A 26,766-nucleotide genomic window follows, 5' to 3' on the forward strand; every position below is an offset into this window, starting at 1 on the left:
CATTTGCTTAGTTGGATGGATAACCACTATGCTAAGAAGTAGAGAGAGGATTATCAGCCTCAGATTTCAAGAAAGAAAAACAGATTGTGCTAGGGAAGACATGTCTCAGGATCATACAGAAAATAGACAAGGACAAACACCAACTCATTCAGGGTGACTTCTTTTATTTTCCAAAACCATATCCTTTGGTCTGTCTTGTATAATGAGAGAAACAAATAGATGTGAGTCTGGGAGCTTATAATATTTGAATTTACACTGAAAAGTCTTGCCATTATAGATAAATAAATAATCAGTTCATGAGATCAAGCAAAGTTTTCTTTTACCAAAAAAGAAGGAGGAGGAGAAGAAGGAAGGAAGGAAGGAAGGAAGGGAGGGAGGGAGGGAGGGAGGATGAAGGAAGGAAGGAAGGAAGGAAGGAAGGAAGGGAGGAGGAAGGAAGGAAAGAAGGAAGAAAAGAAGGAGGAGGAGGAGAAGGAAGGAAGGAAGGAAGGAAGGAAGGAAGGAAGGAAGGGAGGGAGGGAGGGAGGAAGGAAGGGAGAAGAGAGGAAGGGAGGAAGGGAGGGAGGAAGGAAGGGCAACAAGGACAAAATCTCCCTCTAAGAATACTTGCTAAGTAAAGCATTCTGATGTTTTCTTTGTAGAATGGTTTCATGAATAATGGCCTGTCTTCTGAAGATATTTAAGAACACTAAAAAGTGTTTAACCAGCAAAGCCAGCAAATTATCACAAATCAAATAAACTTCCCAAGTTGGCTTGAGCAGTGCCATAATAAAGCATGTCTGCAAGGGGTGTGAATGTGCTCAGCTGCTGCGCTGCTGACTGACTGCATGTCAGGAAGCCACTGCAGGCTGTAGGTACAAGATAAGTGTCTAGAGCATATTGTTAGAGTGTGACTGCATTAAACCATTACAGTATGACTGTGGGTTTGGATTCTTGTAGGCCAAAAAAAAAAAAAAAAAAAAACTTTGGGACTGTCACATCAGAACATGCCAGAACAGAGGGCACTACTGGGATTTCCCCCACTTCTCCTGTCATCCTTTGAGCAAGAAAGAAATATCATGAGGACAAGACTGTCAAGTCTCACTTGCTCTGCAGATGGAACCATTCCTTCTGAGAGTGATTACACTCATCTGGCATAAGTCACCCTTTCCTGAAGGGTTGTTCATATTTCTCTTTTAATCATTTTACTCAGGGAAGTTAATGGTTTATAGTACAGTCATTGACACATGGCTAAAGTTTCTCATTTCCCCATGATCGCTGTCTACAAAACAATCTTTCCCCAGCTTAGGCCCTTCTCCAGCATCATGCACCAGGACCACAAAGCCCCCCTTCCCCAGCACTCACTCTGTTCTTTCTCCAGAATCTTTGCTTTGATGTTTTACACCAAACCCACTCCAAGTATTACTTTGTGTTTCTCTTTTATGTTCTTATTCTTTAAATCGGACCCATGAGTGAGATCATCCCATATTTAACCCCCTCTTTCTGGTTTATCTCACTTAACATGATTCCTTCAAGCTCCATCGAAGACAAGGTGAAGGTGAATTTATCTTTCTTAATAGCTGAGTAGTATTCCATTGTGTATGTAGACCACAACTTACTCAGCCATTCATCTATTGTTGGATGGCAGGGTTACTTCTAGGTTTGGGCTATTACAAATTGTGCTGCTATGAACATAGGTGAACACAGATTTCTTTACATGAGTGTGTTTGGTTCCTTAGGATATATCCCCAAGGGAGGCCATAGGGTAGGCCCACTTCCAGCCTTCTAAAAGTTCTCCAATTTGTTTTCCACAGGAGTTGAGCCCATTTACATTCCCACCATCTGTGTAGAAGGATCCTTCTACCCCCATTGTCTCTCCAGCATTTGTTGTTACTGTCCTTTCTGCTGTATGACATCCTCACAGGAATGAAGAAGTATCTCACTGTTGTCTTTATTTGTAGTTCATGTAAAGGGAAGGCAAGTGAACTCAATTCCTAATCCCCTCACCCAGGATTCCTTCATCTCTAAAAAGGGGACATATTTGGTCTCTTTGAAGAAGCCAAACCATTATGTCTCTGAAAGGTGTGCAGCATGCCATCTCATCAGAGAGACTATGTATGCTGGCTTTAGACTCCCGCACTCTAGCTATCTCTGATCCATGCTCCCATCCACTTGAATTTCATGGCTTCAGCAAGAGAACCTGCCTTCACTTTAAAATCGCACGTGATAAGCAAAAGGCAACTCTTATCCTGGGTAATGATGAATCTCTTTCCTCTCAAAGAGGTTATACAACATATGAAATTCAACAAGCTCAGTATTCATGTTTTAATCAGAGAGAGAGAGAGTGAAAGAGACCACAGTATGAAAGCAGCCTCCATGAGGTGGGAGCCAGGCTTGAACCTGAGCTGCACACATGGCAAAGCAGCACACTGTCCAAGTGAGCTATTCCTCCTTTTAAACATGGTTTGTATTATCTTTATTTCTTTTTAAATTTTATTATTTTATTTATTTATTAAATATAAACAGAAATTGAGGGGAAGATGGGGAGAGAGACCTGCAGCACTGCCTCACCACTTGGGTCCTTGTGCATTGTAACATGTGCACTCAGTCAGGTGTGCCACCACCCAGCCCCTTGTCTTTATTTATTTATTGAATAGGGACATCCAGAAATCTAGAGGAAAGGGGGTGATAGAGAGGGAGACAGACAGAGAGATACCTGCAACACTGTTTCACCACTTATAAAGCTTTCCCCTTACAGGAAGAGACTGGCTGCTCAAACCCAGGTCCTTGTGCACTATAACATATGTGCTCAACCAGCACCAGTACCCAGCCCCAGTGAGCTATTTCTCCAGTCCTCGGTGTTCATGTTTACTTGCTTATTAAGAAGCTTCACTTTCTCAGGGCTGGGGAGGCAAATACTAAGTTTGAAGGATGCCTGAAACCAGCCCTGTAAGTCAGTCCCTTAATTTCTTAGGCCATGATTTCCTTTTTAATAATGAATCTACCACACTCTCCAGAGGACAACAACATGAAGGAGGTACCTCCATCATTCCTCACCACCAACCTCCTGTCAGTCACTCTGGAAGGGTGTCGACAACAAGACACATTGAAGGTCTGTGTGGTACAAAACTGCTTTGGAGACATGAAAGGAACTCTCAGGACACACTCACCAGTGACATCATGTGGAATCTTTTTTTCCGCTTCAGTTCCTTGTGCTGGTGGTTGTTGACCAGAGATTATTTAGGATTAAGGAATCACCAGTTGCTTTCTGACACTGTCAATTCTCTGAGCTTTCCTATCAGTTCTCAAATATTTGAGAGCAGCTGCCAGACCCAAATTTATATACAAGTGTGCATATACACACAAATGCACGTACACATACACATGCACACACACATATGAATTTCTTCCCTTTTCTGATTGATTTAATTATGACAAGTCCATTGGATAAGAGGGCTACAGTTCCACACAATTCCCACCACTAGAGTCTTCATCCCATCCCCTCCACTAGAGGTTTTCCTATTCTTTATCCTTCTGGGAGCATGGACCCAGGGTCATTATGGGAATCATAAGGTGAGAGGTCTGGCTTCTGTATTTGCTTCTCCAATGGACATGGATGTTGGCAGGTGGATCCATACCCCAGTCTCTTTCTATCTTTCCCTAGTGGGGTAGGACTCTGGGGAGGTGGGGTTCCAGGGTACATTGGTGAAGTCATCTGCCCAGGGAAGTCAGGTTGGCATCATGGTAACATCTGTAGCTTGGTGGCTGAAAAAGTATTAAGATGGGGTTTACAGTCAACAAAATTTATACTCTTTCCTTTCCCCATATTGGGGAGCTACTCTCTTCCCTGATCCAGCTTTCTGATCCTTTTTCCAGCCATGACATCATCTACCCAGACAATACATTGGATACACCTGCATATCAGATTTCAGGCTCAGGGGAAAAAATGAAAAGGAAGAAAAAAAAAACTAGTATATCCACAGGCCCTTTGGAATATAACTAAAATATGCCTACTAGCTATCTACAAAATGGAGGAACCCCCACCCCCAACTCTTCATCTGCACTATTCCAACCTTTAGGTCCATGATTGGTCAACAATTTGTTTGGCTTTGGATATTAACTCTCTTTTCAACCACCAAGTTCCAGATGTTAACATGATGCCGACCAGACTTCCCTGGACAGACAACCCCACCAATGTGTCCTGGAGCTCCACTTCCCCAGAGACCTGCCCCACTAGGGAAAGAGAGAGACAGGCTGGGAGTATGAATTGACTTGTCAATGCCCATGTTCAGCAGGGAAGCAATTACAGAAGCCAGACCTTCCACCTTCTGCATCTCACCATGACCCTGGGTCCATATTCCCAGAGGGATAAAGACTAGGAAAGCTATCAGGGAAGGGGATTGGATATGAGTTCTGGTGGTGGTAATTGTGTGGAGTTGTACCCGTCTTATCCTATGGTTTTTCTCAGTGTTTCCTCTTTATAAATAAAAAATAATAAAAATATATAAGGCAAACCAAACTGTTTCATAATCAGGAACCTAAAGGTAAGAATAGAGCAGATGAGATTTGAGGTCTTCATTTTGGATAAAGCTAGGAAGTCTATTTTAAGTATATTCCAAGGGGCCCATGACTTTACTAATTTTTGGACATGGCTGCCTTCTAACAATTCAAGCCATTGGGTTTTTACAACAGTGATTTGTGCATTTGTTTTTCCTTCTAGTAATATGCACCAGATAGTATGTGGTGAATGAATGTTCCCCTGGATCTAGTAAAACTCAGCTACACAAGACAAGAAAACAACAAAATAGAGTGAATTTGCACTGAGTGAGGTGTACTTTTTTATTGTTATTTATAAAAAGGAAACACTGAAAAAAACCATAGGAAAAGAGGGGTACAACTCCATACAATTCCCACCACCAGAACTCCATATCCCATCCCCTCCCCTGATAGCTTTCCTATTCTTTATCCCTCTGGGAGTATGGATCCAAGGTCATTTTGGGATGCAGAAGATGGAAGGTCTGGCTTCTGTAATTGCTTCCCCGCTTAACATGGGAATTGGTAGGTTGACCCATACTCCCAGCATGTCTCTCTCTTTCCTTAGTGGGGCAGGGTTCTGGGAAAGTGGGCTTCCAGGACACATTGGTGGAGTTGTCTCTCCAGGGAAGTCATCATCATGTTGTTGGCATCATGTTAACATCTGGAACCTGGTGGCTGAAAAAAGAATTAACATATAGAACCAAAAAAATTGTTGACTAGTCATGAACCTAAAGGCTGGAATAGTGCAGACGAAAAGTTGGGGGTCTCCATTTTGTAGATAGTTAGTAGGCCTATTTTAGTTATATTCCAAAAAGCCCATGACTATACTAGTTTTTTTTTTTTACCATAAAGTTTATAATGAAATAGTCTCTACTTAGACTTAGATACCCTCCTCACCTATTTCCTATTATACTTCCCTCAGTCACTCCAAAGCTAACCTTATCAAAGTAAGGACTACAAAAGCTGAATAAGGGTAAGAGACTGGCATACTTTAATGATGACTCTTTAGTCACTATCAGGCCACCCCATCAGCTGGGACCGTAGTCAAGGAGTCCTAAGATTCCCAAACAGACATGATGGGCCTAGACCTTGAATAGATCCCTCCCTCCCTTGTTACTGGTCATCTCTATCAGTAACAACACAATAGACCCTTTTGTGGGCCGCCATAGGACACTGCCTTCAATGTGGATCAACCACAGTAGAGAATGTTCCATCCTCTGAAGGGAGGCTGGACAACATACTCTATGCTCTACCTGAGGAAGATGGGTCCTGATATTGGGGCAGCTTGGAGGTTCCTACTCATGACCACAGAATGTGAGCTCAGATCTACAGGGATGCAGAAGTCACATAGGCTCCTCCTAAGCTAAATGTGGGCCCTAGATCACATCAAATCGATGGGGTTTACAGTCAGCAATATTTATACAATTTTCCCATATTTGGGAGCTACTCTCTTCCCTGATGCAGCTTTCTGGTCCTTTTCCAGCCATGACATCATCTCCCCAGACAATAACTTAGATCCACCTGCATGTCAGATTTCAGGCTCAGGGTGAGGTGTATTGTAGCAAAGGAAAGGACTCGAGAGAAGAGAGAGGGGATAGGGCAGAGGGCATCTAATACCCAACACATGGTGGTGAAAACTTGGGTTGGTAGTGGGAGTAGTGTGTGGACATCTCTCATGAGGAGATAAGAAACAGTACTTATACATCAACAACTGTCCTGCAAAACACTATTTCCCTACTAAAATGGCTTGGGAAAACTAGTAAGCAGAAAGAAATCAACTATGCCTCAGAAATGAGATAAACGTTAAAAAACAGCAACCAGCAAATCAATGAAAATAAAAACCTCCAGAGGCAACTAAATTTCCCTTTTTTGTGGGATGATCAGAGGGAGTTAATATATATGTGGGTTTTTCTCTGAGTTTCCATGGCAATATAAAATTTTATTCCTAACTTTAAACAACTATATTTTAAAGTGACAGACCAGAGTAAAAAGCACTGCTGTGTACCCTCAATCTCCTTTTTAAAATCATAAATAAATTTAAAATTAAAATCAAGGCTTCCTGTTTGACTCCATTGCCTTGTTGTGGATACATGACTTAGCCTACCCTTTTTGGAGAGAGATTTAATTCAGCTGCTGGAAAGGAGAGAGTGATCGAGTCCTGAGCTACAGATCTCCTCCCTATTCATAGTTTGCCACCAAATTTATGTCTTCCTGTCAATTTGAGCCCAGAGCCCAAGGCAAATCCTTCACTTTAGGGGACTCTATGCTCACTCTCAAGTCCAGACCTCTGTCCCATCTCTCATTCCTGTAGAAGGAATTAAAGTATTTATTGTACTATGCTCTTCAGGCAGTCTGTTCTGGATGCTGGGACACTGTGATCCAATTCCTTGGTCTTAAGAGTCACAGTCCATTTGGAGACAGTCCCATCTAGCAGGCTCTTGAATAACACTGATTTAGTTATAACATCAATGAGAAAGAGAAACAGTCCTGGCCAACATTCAAGGAAATGACATTGTTGGAGATAAAGAAAGTCCAATCTCTTAAAGTCAGTATGTGCTCAGTATCTTTTTATGTACAGCCATGATTTCCAGGAATCTGAACAGCACTGGGAAATAACTGGTTTCAAACCCCAACTCCAGCTCTGACTATACTACCATCTTGGAGACACTATTTTCCACTTTTCCTCACAGTTCTCATCCAAAAGATGGAGATAATATAATACCTTCCTTGGGGGGAGGGGTGTTAGGAGTTATAATGAGTTCATTTGTTATTGTGTCATGCTTGGAAGTCCATGATACCTAATAAGTACTAAGTACTAATCCTTCAGTATAGTAAGTACTAAGTACTCATCCTTCAATTAGTAAGTACTAAATACTAATCCTTCAGTATAGTAAGTACTAAATACTAATCCTTCAGTAAAAATTAAATCACAAAACAATTTGCATTTAGTGGTATGGTTGTCAATCCAGCAACTATAAACATGAAAGCACAAGGTTTAATCTGAGATTAAAGAAGGAAACTAAAAGAAGGAAAAATTATTATTATTTTTAATTTATAAAAGGAAAAACTGAGAAAAACCATAGGATAAGAGGGGTACAACTCCACGTAATTCCCACCACCAGAACTCCATATCCCATCCCCTCCCCTGATAGCTTTCCTAGTCTTTATCCCTCTGGGAGTATGGACCCAGGGTCATTGTGGGATGCAGAAGGTGGAAGGTCTGGCTTCTGTAATTGCTTCCCCGCTGAACATGCGTGTTGGTAGGTGGATCCATACTCCCAGCCTGTCTCTCTCTTTCCATAGTGGGGCAGGGCTCTGGGGAAGCAGAGCTCCAGGACACATTGGTGGGGTTGTCTGTCCAGGGAAGTGTGGTTGGCATCATGTTAACATCTGGAACCTGGTGACTAAAAAAAGAGTTAACATATAAAGCCAAACAAATTGTTGACTAATCATGAACCTAAAGGCTGGAATAGTGAAGAAGGAAAAATTATAACACTCTGTAAGGACACTACGTATTTTAAAAGTGTGCAGTCATATTGCTCTTGAAGAAAAATGAATGAAATTAGATTGAGTACTTAATTACTGCAAACTCTTGCTATGTAGTTACAGTTGAATCCAACCACATTTAAAATTATGTTTCTCTGATGATTAAATTCTTATGGAAATTGAGATGATTGAAGCAGAGAAAAGATCTACTAATCAACAATGTTGCTTAATGTTGCTGTGTTTGCCTTTATTTAATGTATTCTGAATAACTTTATTTTTTTAATTGACAACTAAATATATGTTGTTTTTCAAATATACACAATTGAACCTATGTATATATGGTTAAAAAGTGACTATTTTAGTTAATGCTAGTAGTAGTAGTAGTATTTTGCCTTCAGGATTATCTCTGGGGCTTGGTGCTGGCACTACTCCACTGCTCTCCTGGTGGCCATTTTTTTCATTTTTTTATTGGACAAGCCAGAGAGAAGTTGAGAGGGGAGGGGAAGACAGAGAGGTAGAGAGAAAGATAGACACCTACAGACCTGTTTCACTGCCTGTGAAGCAACGCCCCCTGCAGGTGGGGAGCCGGGGGCTCAAACTTGGATCCTTGTGTGGGGTCTTTGCAGTTTGTACTATGAGTGCCTAACCTGGTACAACACTACCTGACCCCTGATTTTTAAAGTTTTTCTTTTAAGAATTTATTTTCTAATTTTTTAATTATCTTTATTTATATGTTGCATAGAAACAGCCAGAAATGGAGACAGAAGGGGGAGAGAGAGAGGGAGAGAGACAGACAGACATCTGCAGTCTTGCTTTACCACTTGCAAAGCTTTCCCCCTGCAGGTGGGGACCAGGGGCTTGAACCCAGGTCCTTGTGCACTGTAATGTGTGCCCTCAGCCAGGTGCGCCACCACCCGGCCCCTGATTTGTTTTTTCTCTTTAATCTACCCCCCAATCCTACAGAATCTGCAGAGAAAAACAACTTTGAACTATGTGTGCCATTTCAGATAATTTTTGTAACTTTCCATGTTAATGTTCGTACATATATAGTTTAGATTTTAGCCACCAACAGAATTGTGTTGTGCACATCATTCTAAATCTTAAGTTCTCATATAATAAAAATACCTTGGTAAAGTTGTTTTATCAGTAGGAGCAAGTTCTTAATGATTACTTAATATGATTATACCGTAGTGATTCGGCCTTTCCAAGCATTTAGACTGCTTTCTATTCTCACAATAGCATGCCATCCTACATCAAATGCTTCACATACATTTTGTATAGATATACTTGTAGAACATAGATAATTGATACCTAAGAAGCAGAATTGCTTGATCAAAGTGAATTCATATTTGAAATTTGCATATACACTACTAAGTTACCCTCTTAAAAACTGCAGTGATCTGTAGCATAGCCACAGTAAAAGAGAATATATATATTTCCTCATTCCTTCATCGACACCAGTGTGACTATTTATTTATTTATTTTCATATGTTTCAACATAGTAGGCAAGATACCTGCACCACTGTTACTTCATGGTTGCACTGGTCTGCATGTCTTTACTACTGACATTGAACTCTCTTCTATGTTAGTATTGAATGTTATCTTTCATTCTTTGTCCTTATTAGGGACAGTATGATTGAACTGAAGATTGGCAGAAAGGCACACACTTGAATATCTTAAACTTATCAATATATTTTGTATTGGTGGGAAAAAGAGACCTTATTGACATTTTTGTCCCACCTGGTGAGACAAATGTCATTTATTAATCAGATCCATCATTATCCATTGATTTTAGATGTCACTTGTTTTATCATAGATGAAGGACTAATATACATAGAGTTAAATCCATCAATTTCTCAATCATTATGGAATATCAATTCTAGTTATAGCTAGCTATGTTATAAGTTGGGTGTAGTCACAGTCATTCCATGTAAGAATCAAGATATCATTGGCATATCATGATATGCATCTACCTCCTAGACTCTGGGACTTGACTACTGCTGGTGAGTAGAGTGGACTTGTCTGGCAAGCTCTACTTCAAGAAGGAGTAGCTAAAAAGAGTGTCTACCCCAATTGGACACTGTGCTCCACATGCTTCTTGGTCTCTGGCCATTGTGTGTGCTGGGACAGGTCTTTCTCATGGTAGTGGCAGACACACAAGAGCACATGCTGAACTGTACTAGCATATATCAAACCCACCTACCTCCCTTCTTACACCCCTCTTCCCAAAGTCACTTCCTAGTCAAAAAGGGAGCCATCCCACTTTTAGAAGGAAGTAGAGCTAATTATACAACGAAGTGTGTATAAATAGGAAGAGATGCACTGGGGTCAGAGGTTCAATCTACCATGGGGAAAGTCTTCCACTTTTTTTTTTAATCAAAATACAGAACTCCACAAAGTCTGGGTGGAAAAAGGAATTTTGGTTGGTTTGCATGGATTAATCTGGGTGAAATTTATATTTCACACTACTGAGTCTTCACATTTGATCTGAAATGACTTAAATGTTTTCATTCAAGTTTTCTTTAATGCTGTTTTACAAAACCTAGTTTTATTATAAAGATTCCAAGCAAACTCAAAAGTAGTAAGAATAGTACAATAAATACCTATTGACAAATCCTCCAGATTGAATAGCTATCAATATTATACCACATTTACTTTTAGCTTTACTTCTTATTTTTGTCTTACTACTTCCAAGAACATTTCTCTATCAAATTATTTTATCCATACGTCTTTTGATGTGCGTGCGCCCTTAAAAATGCACACACACACACACATACATATATGTCAATTATAGAGACCCTCCCAGTGGCTGCAAACTACTCCACAATGTAGATGGTCATATGCAATTTAACCGATGACCTAGTAGACAGACATTAGAGTCACTACTAGTAATTTACTATTACACATAATATCATAGAGAATAGTCTTGTCTGTATGGTATTTTATATATTTTGGACAGATTTTCTAGATGTAATTTTTCTAAACTCAAATATAGATGCAACTGTGATTTTCCAAATATTGCTAAATCTTCCCTCCCATGTATACAGCACTTTACATTCCTACAGATGTAGAGGTATGTGGCTATCTCCAGTGTTCCCATACACTGTGAAATTTTTGCCAGCAGTAATAAAAAAAACAGTAATAATAGTTCAGTTATAGCTTTAATTTTTTTCCTTTTTAGCAAATCTGAAAATATTTTAGTGTATTTAAGATTTGTTTCTTTAATCTTGTTTTCACTAGTGTCTAAAAATAATTGATACATGTGATTGCCCTTAAGACATGACACAAACCGTTATAAACATCTATTCATACTTGTTTCTATCTTAAAATTTTTTGTTCTTTTTTAATTTTTGAATCTTTTTTAAATAATTTCTTTTTTTAGACTTATTTTTAAATTTTTTAGTATCTTTATGTATTTGATAGAGACAGCCAGATATTGAGAGGAAGTGGGAGATGGGAGGGCACCCACAGCACTACTTCATTTATAAAGCTTTCCTCCTGCAGATGGGGATGGGGGCTTGAACCCAGATCCTAGCACATTGTAACAATGTGCTTAACCAGGTATGCCACCACCTGGTCCAATTTATTTATTTATTTATTTATTTATTTATTTATTGGCTAGAGGCAGCTAGAAATCAAGAGTGAAGTGGCAGATGGAGAGGCAGAGAGACAGAGAGACACCTACAGCCCTGCTTCATCACTTGTGAGGCTTTCCCCCTGCAGGGTGAGGCCAGGGGCTTAAACCTGGGTCCTAGTACATTGCAACATGTGTGCTCCATTAGGTGTGCCAACACCTGGCCTCTTCTTTTTCTTTATGGTTGCAGAACAGGCCACGGCTATAAGAGAATGAAAATATAAATAGCCTGTCCTTTTCAAGATGCTTTGCAAGCACCAAATGGAGGGCTGCATGCCTATAGATGGTCAATGATCTCTCACAAAACCTCTCCTCTTAGTTCCTTATAAGATGAAAGGATTCTTTCATGCTTTGAACTCCAAGATTTTGACCTCAAGCTCACCACTTCTTTGTGCATCGTCTCTGGTTAGTTCCCCTTAGAAATGAAGCTGTCAGTTTAGCTTAGTGGTTCTAGACCTTTAAAAAGATGGCTGGCAAAATCATGGAATTCTGAATGGGAACCAGGTGAGAGCAGAATGGATTCCTTCAAGGGCAGAATGAGTGCTGGATTCTTTTGGAAAGGTTAAATGACTTCGGGAGAAGTGAACTATTGCTCCACGTAAACTTATGTTTTAAAAAATACTTTGTGAGAGAAGGTAGATCTTCTGAAAAAAAATATGTATTACATGGCTTCATCTATATAAAAGTCAAGCTAATTTACAGTCGCATGAAACATATCGGGCATTAAGCCAGCCTCCCCTGCTCCATCCTGCTTTGCTATGGCCTATTTACATAATGATTGTTTTGCCTGAAAGATTCCCACCCATTCCATTGATCTATCTTCTTTCTATCTCAAGACCCGGACTGCCTACAGGTTAACATTAATCCCACAGGTTAAAACCCTCGCAACAGTTACTAAGGAAGCTTCTACCTTCTCAGCGTGCCTTTGCCTCTCTCCACCCCCTTTCCCAGCCATTTCCGTTTCTGACTTGCCACTTCCAGCTCTATCCTATAAAAGCATTGGCTCTCTGATAAATAGATCCTTTTGCATTACCATGCTGCCACGAGTTCCAGAGTCTCTCTCCCGTCGCTGAGTAAGTAGCAGCCCAAGCTGGCTCCAGTTGAGTTCTCTCCAACCCAGAGAGCACATTCCCTGGGGAAGAGGCAGCCCCACGCTAGCGTGGCAGAAATAAGATGAATGCTTCACAGGGGTGGGGGCCAGGGAGAGGACTAGGACATCAGAATCATAAAGGGGTACAAAAAACATTTCATGGGATTAATATGTTTGTTTTCCTGATTTTGGATTTAGACACTATACAGTATTGAATTGCAGTATCAACTATTAGTATGTGGTGTGTGTGTGTGTGTGTGTGTGTGTGTGTGTGTGTGTGTGTGTGTGTGTAGTTGCATGGAGCTAAGTAAATGTTAGGCAAAAGGCAGAGGACAGAAGGAGGACTCAAGAAAGTCCTGGAGGACAGATAGTATCAATAATCTTCAAATGATTCAATAAAAACTAGATTTCAGCCAAGAATGGGATCCAAGCTGGTTCCTCCACTGGCAGTATGACAAAACCTCAACATGCTTGATTATCACTGGATATCTAGTCAACAGGTACATTTCTAGTTCAGAAACTATACACTAAACCTGGGATTCTGACAAGCTTCTGATGTATCTCTTCTTCTCCCTCTCCTATAATGGTTATGCACACAGACTCTCAAGCCTCAGGCTCCCAGGTTTCAAGTTCAGTCCCGCACACCACTATAAACCAGAGCTGAGCAGTGCTCTGGCCAAACAAAACAAAAACCAAAGTGGGGCTGGTATCATCACCTCAGCCTCTCCCATCCCTACACGGGACAATAAGGACTGTCTGTCCCCTTTGGACATGGAGTTGCTCCCCAGCCAGCATGTCCCATGAATAGCCCTCAGCTCCCATCCCAGGAGTGGGCTCTGCCCAGAGCACATGGGGTCTCCCTTTGGGACACAGTCCTCAGTTAAATCCCCTGCCTTGAGTGACCCCAGTGTCCCCAGGATTCCCAGGGCCTGGCATATATCTCACTTGCCCGATTTGTTGGGATAGGTCACTGAGAAAGCAATCTGGGGGAGGAATGAAGAAGCTCATTCTAGCTCTCTCTCACTCTGTCCTATTTTTTTATTTTTAAAAAAAATCACATATTAGGGAAATAATAATTTGCAAGACAGTTGTTGTCACATGGATAGGATTTCTTGTCTGCACCCTAGTCCTACCACTAACTTAGGTCCTTCTCCAACCCTCCTGTAGTGAGTCCCCAACCCCCACCCACCCCAGGGTCCTTGGCTTTGCTATAATAGACTATACCTCTCAATCTGCCATTCTTTGATTAATACAGGGCTAGGGCATTTGCTGTCAATTTGGTGTCATCTCAGAATCTCTAAGAGGTTTTGAAAACTAAAACAATTCTGGAACCTGGACCTTAATCCTGGATGCCCTTAGAGACTCTTAATTGCTGCAGAATTCAGCCTGGAATCAGGAATGTTCCAATCTGCACAGTTGCTTACACTATGCACTTACTGTGAACAGCCGCCACTCCAGAAAGCATGAGAAAATCTTCCCAGACAATTAGAAGAGAGCTAGAAAGGTAGTAAGGGGATGGCATGTTTGAGCTGGATGAGAGAACAGTAGTGAACCACACCTATAGATCAGAACCAAGGTGGGCAACGCCATACATGGAAACTTCCCTGAGTCCCATGTTCCTGTGGGAACTTGCCTGTGTCAAACAGAAGCATGCTTGCTATTTTTACACCTGGCCTGGGAATGAGTCCTAGATTGCCAAGTGGACAGGTGGGGAACATGGCCTTTCTGAAATTTGAGTCACAGGGAACAGAGGTTCATGCAATGGAGGAAACTTTCCAGGGAGGCTGGCTGGGCTCACACACACTTAACAACTTGACCACAGAATGGTTCCGCTTCCTCCTCTGCTCTGTGATACCAAACTCAGTGTTGCTCCCTTCAGCTGGAACCTGGGCTTGTTCTGACATCCCTTTTCAATCTGGTTAGTTTCCTATTAGTGTTCATAGGTTGGAAATTATTTTTTGATCCGTATTACCATATGTTATATGCATCATAGAATTCTAATTCTGAAACTACTGATGCCCTGGAATCCTAAAATGTTTAATGAGACATGTCTGTGTATTTGTGCTGCTTGGAATTTGAAAAGTCCGAGCTTGTCAGCATTTTGCTGACAATTGTCATCACTTATGGACTGATCTTGGCTCCGGATTTGTTTCTCCATGGCTGAAATGACTGGATGGGAAATGATGTTAGTGAAACAAAAGACTTTTCTCCTCCACTTCATTTAGTTGTTTAAATTGCTGTGTAAGGACGAAACAGATCTGCAAACGTCTGAAAGCATTCCAGTCTAGTGACGATCATTATGTTTAAATTCCAATGCAGAGGATGCTGTATACCTGGACGATGAGAAGGAAAGAGAAGAATACGTCCTGAATGACATCGGGGTTATTTTTTACGGGGACGTCAGTGACATCAAGAGTAGAAGCTGGAGCTACGGTCAGGTGCGTTATTGAAAATGCGCCATTGTTAAAGCCGTTGTTACTTAATATTCTTTGCCACACATATCACCGCAGGGTGCCATATGTCGATATTTGACAAACACAATTTCCTGCTTTTCAGGATATGAGTCTCCAGGACAGAGAGCCCGGGAATAGAGACTTAGAAAGGCAACTGCATAATTCATCAGCTGAAAGGATGTCTTCTTGGCTAGTACAGTGCGACAGAGATCAATGATCCCATTGGCTAACACGGCATTCTAGCAAGAAATGCTTTGACATCTTAGTAGAGGCGAGTCTCATTAGCTTAGACAGGGAGAATTCTCCAGGCTGAAACAGACTCAAGTGTCTCTTTTCTTACAAGAAGAAGTGTCTTGATAATGATGGGAAGAATACTGCAAGGTGTGTGACCCACTCAATGAGAGGACATTTCTTTAAGTATTAGTATAAGATACTGCTAACTACAAAAGGCTGTTATGGACCTGGGCGGTAGCACACCTGGTTAAGCACATATGCTACCAAGCACAAGGACTAAGGTTCAAGCCCCCAGTATCTGACTGAAGTGGGAAAGTTCCATGAGCAGTGAAGCAGTGCTGAAGGTGTCTCTCTTTCTCTATATCTCCCCCCTCCTCCATCCTTCTCAACTTCTCTCTGTCTCTATCCAATGTATAAGTAAATATTAAAAAAAGAAGAAGAGTATTACCACTTCATCAAAAGTAGGCCCAGTTGGGCAATATATTTTATCAGTGCAAATTCAGTTTGGCTTGTGACTATAAAGTGGTAAATCCATTTAGTACACAGATGTCTTTTATTCTGAAGCAGATGTCACCACATTTCCAGAAGTGAATGTATACCTGTGGTTGAAAAAATGACTGTCAGCTTCATGAGAGACAGAGAAGTGTCTTTTCCCTAAGTTTAGGCTGCGATTATTGGAACTGTGCACCATTGTCTTCGTATCCAGAGGGGAAGATAGCAGGAAATCTGCCATGCCAGGTGATGTAATACTTCCCTGGCTCCTGTGGCTTATTTTGATGTGTCCATGGATTCACCCTCCATTTGTCAGAACTTCTATAGCCTGATCCCTGGGACCAGACCATCACAGACTCTCATCTCACCCACCTGGTCTTGAGTCCCAGCCCTTCAATCTGACACCTGAGGATCATGTGCCTTTCTTCAGACTTGCCCACCTGTGCATCTGAAAGTCTATCAAGATAACGCTCTACCTTCTCCCCACCTGAATTTGGATCCTCGATTCAAGTCATCCATTGCCTGATTGACAAAGTATCTATTATGTCTACTGTTTGGTGCCTTTGTCTGAGGTCTTCAGTTCCTAACCTTTCCCTGTAATTCTGCTTGTGTCCCCAATGTGACAATATATAGATAGTGAGAAGGAGAAAAGTCATCCTAGTTTATAGCAAGAAGATTGAGAATGCCCCCCTGCATTATGGGGTCCTCATTAACTAGTATGTATATGGTAGAAGTTAAGCACAACCACAGTTTCTCTCTCCAAAGACTATCCTTCAGAGCCCACTAATTTTCTTTTTTTTTTCTTTCTTCCTCTTTTTTTTTTTTTGTCACCAGGGTTATTGCTAAGGCTCAGTGTCTGCATAACAAATCTACCACTCCCGGTGGCTATTTTTCCTTATTATTTATTTGATAGGAGAAAGGTGCATTGAGAGTGGATGGGGGTGGGGGAATAATCCAAAAAAAAATTAAAAAGAGAGTTAATGGAGGTGGAGACAGAGAAAGAGAGAGACACTGCAGCACTGCTTCACCACTCATGAAACTTCTTCCATGCAGGAGGGAACTGGGGGCTTGAACCTAGGTCCTTGCACATGCTAACATGTGTGCTCAACTGGGTACACCACCGCCTAGCCCCTTAGCACCCATTAATTTTAATTCTTCAAGCCATCAGTTCACCACAATGCAGGAAGCAGTTGATTTTCTGCCTCTTTGTCTCTCCAGTTGCTGTTAAGATTTTCCGCAGTCAGGACAGAAAGCTGCTGTTTCCAGAGGACCATGAGTTCATTGCAGGCTCAAAGAATCAGCACAACCACCTCTTGCTACTTCCATGCCATCAGTTTAGGGGATGGACAGTATTCAACCAGGATTCAGTGAAGAGTCACTACATGGCAATTCACTGTTAAGACTGGGTTTCTCTCCCCACCGCATGGCTGATGAACAAGCCAAGTTTCTGTGTTCAGGGCAATCTTCTCTACAGTATAGGAGAAACCTTGCCACCTTTACCACTTGATGACTATTTTATCTGTGCTCCCTTTTTAGAAAAGTCTGCTACTGCAAAGTGGCTAAGAGTTCATCCTGAGGAAACTGAATAAACTTGATGACATAATCTCCCTTTTTGATTCTCCTCAGAAGAGGACAATCCTAGAGAGACATTCACCGCCATCGAAGTCTCCTGCCTTTCCAGGTGCAAACCTTCTGCAGCTGACCTGTTTTGTGATGTGCCAATGGGCACTTATTTCAAAGATGCACAGGGACTTACCTGACCTTTTTTTTTTTATCTTGAGACTTTGGCCAACGTTAGTAGATCACTCATTCTTTTTTTTAAAAAAAATATTTATTTGTTAATGAAGAAGATAGAAGAGAGAAAGAGAGAGAGAGAGAGAGAGAGAGAGAGAGAGAACCAGACATCACTCTGGTACATGTGCTGCTGGGGATTGATTGAACTCAGGACCCCACGCTTGAGAGTCTGATGCTTTATCTACTGCATCACCTCCCGGACCACTAGATCATTCATTCTTTACCTAGGGTACCTGAGCCAGTATGTTAAAGAGATCCTCTAAATTATCTTGTTCTGTTTTCTAGAGAACTTCATGTCAGTTCACAGTCTTTGAGTACATACTCTCTCTGCTCGTTCTGTTCTTATGTCTGGTTTGTTTGTCTGTTCTTTATCACTTGACTGAAAAGTAGAGGAGGATTCTGTTCCCTCTTGGTGGCATACTTCACACTTGGAATGACAGGTGATCGACCACAGAGCAGGTGCCTACTTCTAAACATGAGGTTGGGCTTTCATTTTTCTTTTTCAGCAGAGAGAACACCTTATTTGCAGAATGAACATTAAATTCATCCTTCCTCTTTTCTTTTTCCACAGTTTGAGGATGGCATTCTCGACGCTTGTCTGTATGTGATGGACAAGGCCCAGATGGACCTTTCGGGCAGAGGGAACCCCATCAAAGTCAGCCGTGTGGGGTCTGCAATGGTAAGCACAACTGCTCCTAAAATTGATGGTACACCATTTACCACAGCGTAGATGCCAGTTCATTATGCGCTGCTGAGATGGTGACTTATACTTAATATTGTTTGTTAGAGTCTGGAGTTCCCTGAACTTGCTCTCTGCTACACATCAGAACTCTTACCTGAGGATTATGTGTTTCTTTAGCTGCAGACAAATGATGGTGGACAGTATGAGCATAAAGGCTGTTCATTCTTTTTTTAAAATATTTTTTATTATCTTTATTTATTTATTGGATAGAGACAGCCAGAAATTGAGAGGAAGGGGGAAACAGAGAGAGAGAAACACAGAGAAATGCCTGCAGCACAGCTTCATCACTTGAGAAGATTTCCCTGTGCAGGTGGGGACGAGGGGTTTGAAGCTGGGTCCTTATACATTGTAACATGTGTGCTCAACTAGGTATGCCACTACCCGGCTCCAACACCACTCATTCTTTTGTTGTTGTTGTTTTTAATTTTTTATTTTTGTATCATAAAGTTTGGATAGAGCCAGAGAGAAATGGGGAGATAAGGGGGGAGATAAAAAGGGAGAGAGAGAGAGAGAGAGGCTTATAGACATGCTTCACTACTTGTGAAGCTTCCCCCTCCTCCTGCATATAGAGACCGGGGACTTGAACCAGGGTCCTTGAACAATGTAATATGTGTGCTTTATGAGATGTGTCTCTGCCTGGCCTCCAAGACCATTCATTATTAAGACTCATCTTCATAGGCTGAGTCATGGCTGTGACACAATGACTATGGTCAATCATCAAATATCAAGAGGCACAAAAATGTGCAGGACTTGGCTTCTCTCCCTTATTACAGCAATAGTTGAAGTAAAGCAAGGGTAGGTTGGTGGCACACCTGGTTAATGCACACAACACCATGTGCAGGGACCCAGGTTCAAGCCCCCACTCTCCACCTACAATGGAAAAGTTTCATGAGCAGTGAGGCACGTCTGCAGATATCTGTCTTTTTCTCTCCCTATTTCTCCCTCTGTTCTCAATTTCGCTGACTTACAAACTAAAATAGAAAGGAAAAACAAAAGGGAAAAATGACCACCGGGAGCAGTGGATTTGCAGTGCTGGCACTGACTCCCAGGGATAACTCTGGTGGCAATAAGAAGAAATAACAACAAAATGAAAGCCAAGAAGCAAATGACTGTGTAGCCTTAGCTTCTGTTACAGTGATGACTCCACACAGGGATTTATATCAATAGTTGTGAAATAGGTATTAATTCTTCTTACTAGCCATGAGATGAGTAAGGTGGGACTGCTCCCAAAGTTTTGCAAGTCAGAAAAATGATAGGGGTGGGGGGTGGGATGGTGGCACAGCAGGTTAAGAGCAGGTGGCACAAAGCGCAAGGACTAGCTTAAGGATCCCAGTTCGAGCCCCCAGCTCCCCACCTGTAGAGGAGTCGCTTCACAGGTGGTGAAGCAGTTCTGCAGGTGTCTGTCTTTCTTTCCCCCTCTGTCTTCTCCTTCTCTCTTGATTTCTCTCTGTCCTATCCAACAACAACATCAATGGCAACAATAACAATATGGCAGAAAAATGGGGAAAAAAAGGGAGTTGGGCAGTAGCACAGTGGCACAAAGTGTAAGGGCCGGTTCAAGCCCCTGCCTCTCCAACTGCAGGGGAGTCACTTCACAAGCGGTGAAGTAGGTCTGCAGGTTTCTTCCTCCCCCCACTCTGTCTCTCCTTTCTCTCTCCATTTCTTTCTTTCCTATCCAACAATAATGACATCAATCAATAACTACAACAAAACAAGGGCAACAAAAGGGAATAAATATTGTTTTAAAAAAAAGGTCTCCAGGAGCAGTGGATTCATAGTGCAGGCATTGAGCCCCATCAATAACCCTGGAGGCAAGAAAAAATAAATAAAAGTGATAGGGGCCAAGCAGTGGCACACCTGGTTAAGCGCTCACATTACAGTGTGCAAGAACCCAGGTTCAACCCCTGGTCTTTACCTGCAGGGGGAGAGCTTCATGAGCAGTGAAGCAGGGCTGCAGGTATCTCTCTGTCTCTCTTCCTCTCTATCTCTCCCTCCCCTCTCAATTTCTTTCTGTCTCTATCCAATAATAAATAAAATAAAAATATTTTTAAAAGAAAAGAAAAGTGATGTGATCATGACAAAACCTCAGCTGGAACCCAGGTGTGTTCAAATCTAAACTGTTTCTACCTTCCATGCTATTCTCTTCATGCTAGCCTAAGACATACTCAAGAACAGCAGAGATACTGCGATAGAAAAGCTTCCTGGGACAGTTGACAGGACTCCCATGCTTTGGAAAGTTAAGCGTCAGGTAAGAGAGATGGGTTAGATGTGATGCCCAGACCCTGTGCTGTCCCAGACTGTACTGATACTCATAGCCCATTGGCTAAGCCCTTGGTGCATGAAAACACATCAGCTCAGTTCATGAGAAAACTGTTTTATTAGAAACATTAGTTCAGGTGCTATTTTATAAAATCAAAGGCAAAGCAAATCTCTCTGGAAAAAATATTTATCTTTCAGTTTAGTTTAAGTTGAATAAAATCAATATTGCTAATTCAAACATTTGAGATTAGATATAATATGAAATGCAACTTCTGGCTAGTGCTTCAAAAGAATTGTTTTTATTCTATTAATGACAAAGCTCCATGAAAGTTTAAGAAGTATTAGAGATTAAAAAGAGAAGATTAAAAAAAAATTTCTAAAGGCAATTTTGCTTTCTGTTAGTTTATTGGGCATTGCGAAAAGACCATATACTAAAGGATCTAGGGATTTCTTTGCAATAGCTGTTTATAACAACACAGCCTAGATTCTTCACAGTCTATTCCTACTTTTCCTGCCTTATGCTCAAGACCCAGTTTTTCTTTAAAGTGTCTGGAACAGGTTTGTAGCGAGACGAGAAAGGTGACTAGCAGTGGTTGAATATCTGTCATTTCCTCCTTAAACAATGTAATGTGGCATGTTCATAACTCTAAGCCATTCCAACGTGTGTGTACCCTTGCTAATCTAGAAATCACTGTCTAACACAAGCCAACGCGAAAGGAAGCAAGCAACAACTAATCCAATACTTTCTGTCATGGCTGCTGGCCAAGTGGAAGCTGTTAAGTCTTGAATTAAACACATAATCCAAATGCAAATTGCCTTGAAATTTTGTTAATCATAAAAAGCCTATGAACTCCTCATTTCATGAAACTATAACCCAATTACATGGTTTCTGAACTCAAAAGTATCTACTTGGGGATGTGGGTTAGTTTTGGTTTGATTGTATCTTTAGAAGAGAAGTTTCCAGTACTAGGACAAGAAGGACCTGCCTTGAACCTGTTTCTGGCAACACATTGTTGTTGATAAACTCATAATATATGCATGTAATGTAGCTTAAGATTCTTCCAGAAGAAGGGGCCGGGCACTGGTATAATCCAGGAGAGTAAACACATTACCATGTGCAAGGAACTTGGTCCCAGTCTTCAGGAAGGAAGCTTCACCAGTGGTGAAGCAATGCTTCAGGTGTCTCTTTCTTTCTTCCAATCTTCCCTTTCTCTCTCAATTTCTGCTTATCAAATGGAAGGAAGGAAGGAAGGAAGGAAGGAAGGAAGGAAGGAAGGAAGGAAGGAAGGAAGGGTAGCCACCAGGAGCAGCTACTGAGCATCCCTGCCCCCAAACAAATCCCTCCACAAGTCATATTTTCCTTAATCCTTGGAAGAGCTCTGTGACTATTTCCAAGATCTATTCAACTAAAATGTTTTTACTAGTGATTTAATAATGATCAACAAGATTATGGGATAAGAGGGGTACAATTTCACATAATCCCCACCAGAGAGCTACATTCCATCTCCTCCCTATTCCTTATCCTTCTGGGAGTATAGACTAAAGATTTCTTTATAACGTGCAGAAGGTGGAAGGTCTGGCTTCTGTAATTGCTTCTCTCATGGAAATGGGTATTGACAGGTGGATTCACACCCCAGCCTGTTTCTATCTTTCCCTAGTGGGGCAGGGCTCTGGAGTGGTGGGGTTCCAGGACTCATTGGTGAGGTCATCTACACAGGGAAATCAGGTTGGTGTCATGGTAGCATCTACAACTTGGTGGCTGAAAAGTTTTAAGATATAAAGCAGAACAAACTGTTTAATAGTCAGGAACCTAAAGGTAAGAATAGAGCAGATGAAATTTGAGGTCTTCATGTGAGAAGAAGCTAGGAAGTCTATCTTTGAAATATTCCAAAGGGTCCATGAATTTACTAGTATTTGCCTGAGCCAGATAGCTAACTTGCAGGTGGGCTGAAAGTATTGTCTAGGAAGATGGTGTCAGAGTTGGAAATAAGACTAGCAATCTGGGTCAGGGCAGAGTGTAGCTCCCATGTAAATACCATGGGCTACAGAGCTGACACAATGGTCATGCACCAACCAGACTTGCACATGGGAGGCTGGCAGATCCCAGAGCCGACCTCTGGTAGTGCCATAAGCCAAAGCAGTAATACTCTGGTCTCTCTATATCTCTCATGAAAATAAATAACTGAAGTATTGGAAAAATTAAACAAAGGCATTTCAGAAATGAAAGCTTTGAACCTCTGAAATTTAATACAGAAAGATTCTTTTAAAATGAAATGTTTTCTGTTCATTCAGGCAGTTCTGGAAATTGCTGGATAAATGTAAACAAAGACTGGGAAGGGAAAAATAATAAATCAAGGGAAAAAATAAACAGAAAGAGACATTTCCTTTAGTCTTTATTCTGTTGCCAGTCTGGGTTTTCCTTCTTTCCTTGAGATGCATACATTTGTCCCTCCCTCCCTCCTTCCTTCCTCCCTCCCTTCCTACCTTCCCTCCTTCCTTCCTTCTCTCTTCCTCTCTTTTTTTTCTTTCACTCTCTCTTTCTTACATAGAGACAGAAAAGGCAGATAGAGGGAGTGGAAGAGACCACAGCACCGAAGCTTCCTTCAGTGCAATGGGGGCTGGGCTTAAATCTGGGTCACACACAGGGCTAAGCAGTGACTATCCAAGTGAGCTGTTTCATCAGCCCCACATTTGTTTTCCAACCTGATATTTTGCTAAAAAATGTCATCGTTAGTCCCCATTAACACCTTGTCTGACTGTACCTTTTGGGAACTAACTCAAGATTGAACTTAAAGAAAGGAAGGAAGGAAGGAAGGAAGGGAGAATCAATCATTTTTCAATGTGCTTTTTTAGTGTTATAAAAATTTCTTGAACATCAGATAGTAAGTCAGTCTAACCACTGCTGAAGGTGTGCCCTAGAGTCTCCTAGTACCTTGCATGAAATGAATGAATGCAGACCGTCAGACACATGGACGCATGGCTTCTGACTCCCGAGAGATGCGACTTCAGATAAACTGAAAAAGGAAATTATGTTACACTTTGTCCATCTTTCTTCCCTCTCTCTTTGCTCCAATATTTTTAAAAGGTCTTTTTTGTTATTGTTGTTATTGTTGTTTCTAGACCACAGGATAAGAGGGGAACAATTCCAACACAATTTCTGCCACTAGAGATCTGTATCCCCTCCCCTCCCTGGAAAGCTGTCCTATTCTTTATCCCTCTGGAAGCATGGGTGCAGGATCATTTAAGGGTGCAGAAGGTGGGAGGTCTGGCTTCTGTAATTGCTTCTTCACTGAACATGGGTGTTGGTAGGTCAATTCATACTCCCAGCCTGTTTCTATCTTTCCCTAGTGGGGTGGGACTCTGGGGAGATGAGGTTCCAGGACACATTGCTGAGGGCATGTGCCTGGTGAAGTCATGGTAGCATCTGAAACCTGGTGACTGAAAAAGCATTAAGATATAAAGCAGAACAATCTGTTTAATAGTCAGGAACCTAACTGTAGCAGATGAGTTTTGGGGTCTCCACTTTGGAAAAAGCTAGTAAGTCTATTTTAGGTATATTCCAAGGGGCCCATGACTTTACTCATTTTTGCCTGAGCCCAGCAGCTAACATGCAGGTAGGCTAAAGGTATTGTCTGGGGACATGGTGCCAGAGTTGGAAATAGAACTATAAAGCTAAGTCAGGGCAGAGAATAGCTCCAAAATATGGGAAATATGTATAAATACCTTTAACTGTAAACCCCATCAATTTTATCTGGGGCCCATCTTCAACACAGGAGCCTGTGTAACCTCTGCATCCCTGTAGGTCTGAGCCTGCATTCTTTGGCAATGGCTTGGAACATTCTAGGCTGCACTCATTTCAGGACGCATCTTCCTTGAGTGGTAAAGTATGTTGCCCAACCTCCCTTCGGAGAATGAGGCAGTACCAGCCATTGTTGATCCACATTGAGGGCAAGGTCCTATAAAATGGATCCTTTGCCCACAAAGGAGACCATTATGTTGTTCCTGATGGAGATGACCAGTGACAGTGGAGAGAGGGATCTGTTAGAGGTCTTGGCCCATCATTTCTGCATGGGAATCCCAGGATTCCCTGACTAGGGCCCTGGGTGATGGGGTGGCCTGGTAGTAAACAAAAGAACTATCACTAAAGTATGGCAGTTTCTTGCCGTTATCCAGTTTTTTAGTCCTTTGTTTGACAAGGTTAGCCTTGGAGTGACTGAGGAAAGTGAAATAGGAAATAGGCAAGGAGAGTATCTGGGTCTAAGTAGAAACTATTTGATTAAGTACTTTATGCTGTCATTTTTAGGTCTTTCTACTTGCTAGCGGCACTCATTAAGTCAAACTTGAAAAAGTAAATAGGATTTCCCTGGATGACCCCAAAATGTGTCCTGGAGCCCCACTTCCCCAGTGCCCTACTCCACGAGGGTAAGAGAGAGACAGGCAGGGAGTATGGATCAACCTGTCAATGCCCATTTTCAGCGGGGAAGGAATTACAGAAGCCAGACCTCCCACCTTCTGCATCCCACAATGACCTTGGGTCCATACTCCCACGGGATTAAAGAATAGGAAAGCTATCAAGGGATGGGATACGGAGTTCTGGTAGTGGGAATTGTGTGGAGTTGTACCCCTCTTATCCTATGGTTTTTGTCAGTGTTTCCTTTTTATAAATAATTTTTTTTTAAGTGAATAGGTGGGGGGTGGAGAGGGTGGTGGACCCAGTTAAACACACAAATCACCTTGTGCAAGGACCCAGGTTCAAGCCCCCACTCCCACTTGCAAGGCGTATGTTCATTTGTCTGTACTTATTGGGTCATTGCAAACTATATAAAATAAAGCTGATTCCCTGATTATACAGACCGGTAACACAGTACAACCCTTTAACAGGTTTCTTTTCAAAAATAAATAAATAACCTGCTTTATTGGTCTGTAAGCCCCTTAAGGTCTCTGTCTTGGGGTAAATTACTCTGAAGAGTCTGAGGACCCAGCTGGTCAACGCCACTGCACACGACTACTTCACTCCCAGGGAGTTTGCTTGTTTGTTTTGTTTTTGCCTTCAGGTTATCACCAGGGCTCAGTACAGTGGTTATTTTTTTTCCATTTTATTGGACAGGGCAGAGAGAAATTGATAAAGGAGGGGGAAATAGAGAAGGAGAGAGAGACACCTGCAAATCTGTTACACCACTTGGGAAGCATCCCCACTGCAGGTGGGAAGCAGGGACTTGAACATGGATCCTGTCCCGTGCACTTAATCAGGCACTACACAGCCTCCCCACCACAACACCCCCTGGAGTTTTTTACATGATTTTGTGTAGAATCTAGCTCTAGAAAAAAAATCATCTGTTAGAAAAACAGGGAAAATATGCAATAATATCTTTCTTCATCTTTGTATCAGATTTTTAAGATGATTTTATTTCTTTGTTGTTTGGAGCCAGAGTGTTGATCAGCTCCAGTATATGATGGTGCTAGTGGGGCCAGTCCAGTATATGATGGTGCTAGTGGGGCCAGTCCAGTATATGATGATGATAGTGGGGCCAGTCCAGTATATGATGGTGCTAGTGGAGCCAGTCCAGTATATGATGGTGCTAGTGGGGCCAGTCCAGTATAAGATGGTGCTAGTGCAGCCAGTCCAGTATATGATGGTGCTAGTGCAGCCAGTCCAGGATATGATGGTGCGAGTGGGGCCAGTCCAGTATGATGGTGCTAGTGCAGCCAGTCCAGTATATGATGGTGCTAGTGGGGCCAGTCCAGTATATGATGGTGCGAGTGGGGCCAGTACAGTATATGATGGTGCTATTGGGTCCAGTCCAGGATATGATGGTGTTAGTGCAGCCTGTCCAGTATATGATGGTGCTAGTGTAGCCAGTCTAGTATATGATGATGCTAGTATAGCCAGTCCAGTATATGATGTTGCTAGTGGGGCCAGTCCAGGATATGATGGTGCTAGTGCAGACAGTCCAGTATATGATAGTGCTAGTACAGCCAGTCCAGGATATGATGGGGCTAGTGGGGCCAGTCCAGGATATGATGGTGCTAGTGGGGCCAGTCCAGGATATGATGGTGCTAGTGCAGC

General features: G+C 41.9%; 1 protein-coding gene across 1 annotated transcript in view; it reads left to right on the plus strand.

The window, feature by feature from the left end:
• The window catches only part of F13A1 (coagulation factor XIII A chain), a 204,771-nt gene that overhangs the window by 62,554 nt on the left and 115,451 nt on the right, over positions 1-26,766 (plus strand). The window contains exons 5-6 of the mRNA XM_007523293.3: positions 15,045-15,163; positions 18,270-18,377. Coding sequence (XP_007523355.1) covers positions 15,045-15,163; positions 18,270-18,377 — 227 coding nt within the window. The remainder of the gene's footprint in view (positions 1-15,044; positions 15,164-18,269; positions 18,378-26,766) is intronic.

This window comes from Erinaceus europaeus, chromosome 4 (genome assembly GCF_950295315.1).
Source record: "Erinaceus europaeus chromosome 4, mEriEur2.1, whole genome shotgun sequence".
In the NCBI taxonomy this organism is placed as follows: Eukaryota; Metazoa; Chordata; class Mammalia; order Eulipotyphla; family Erinaceidae; genus Erinaceus; species Erinaceus europaeus.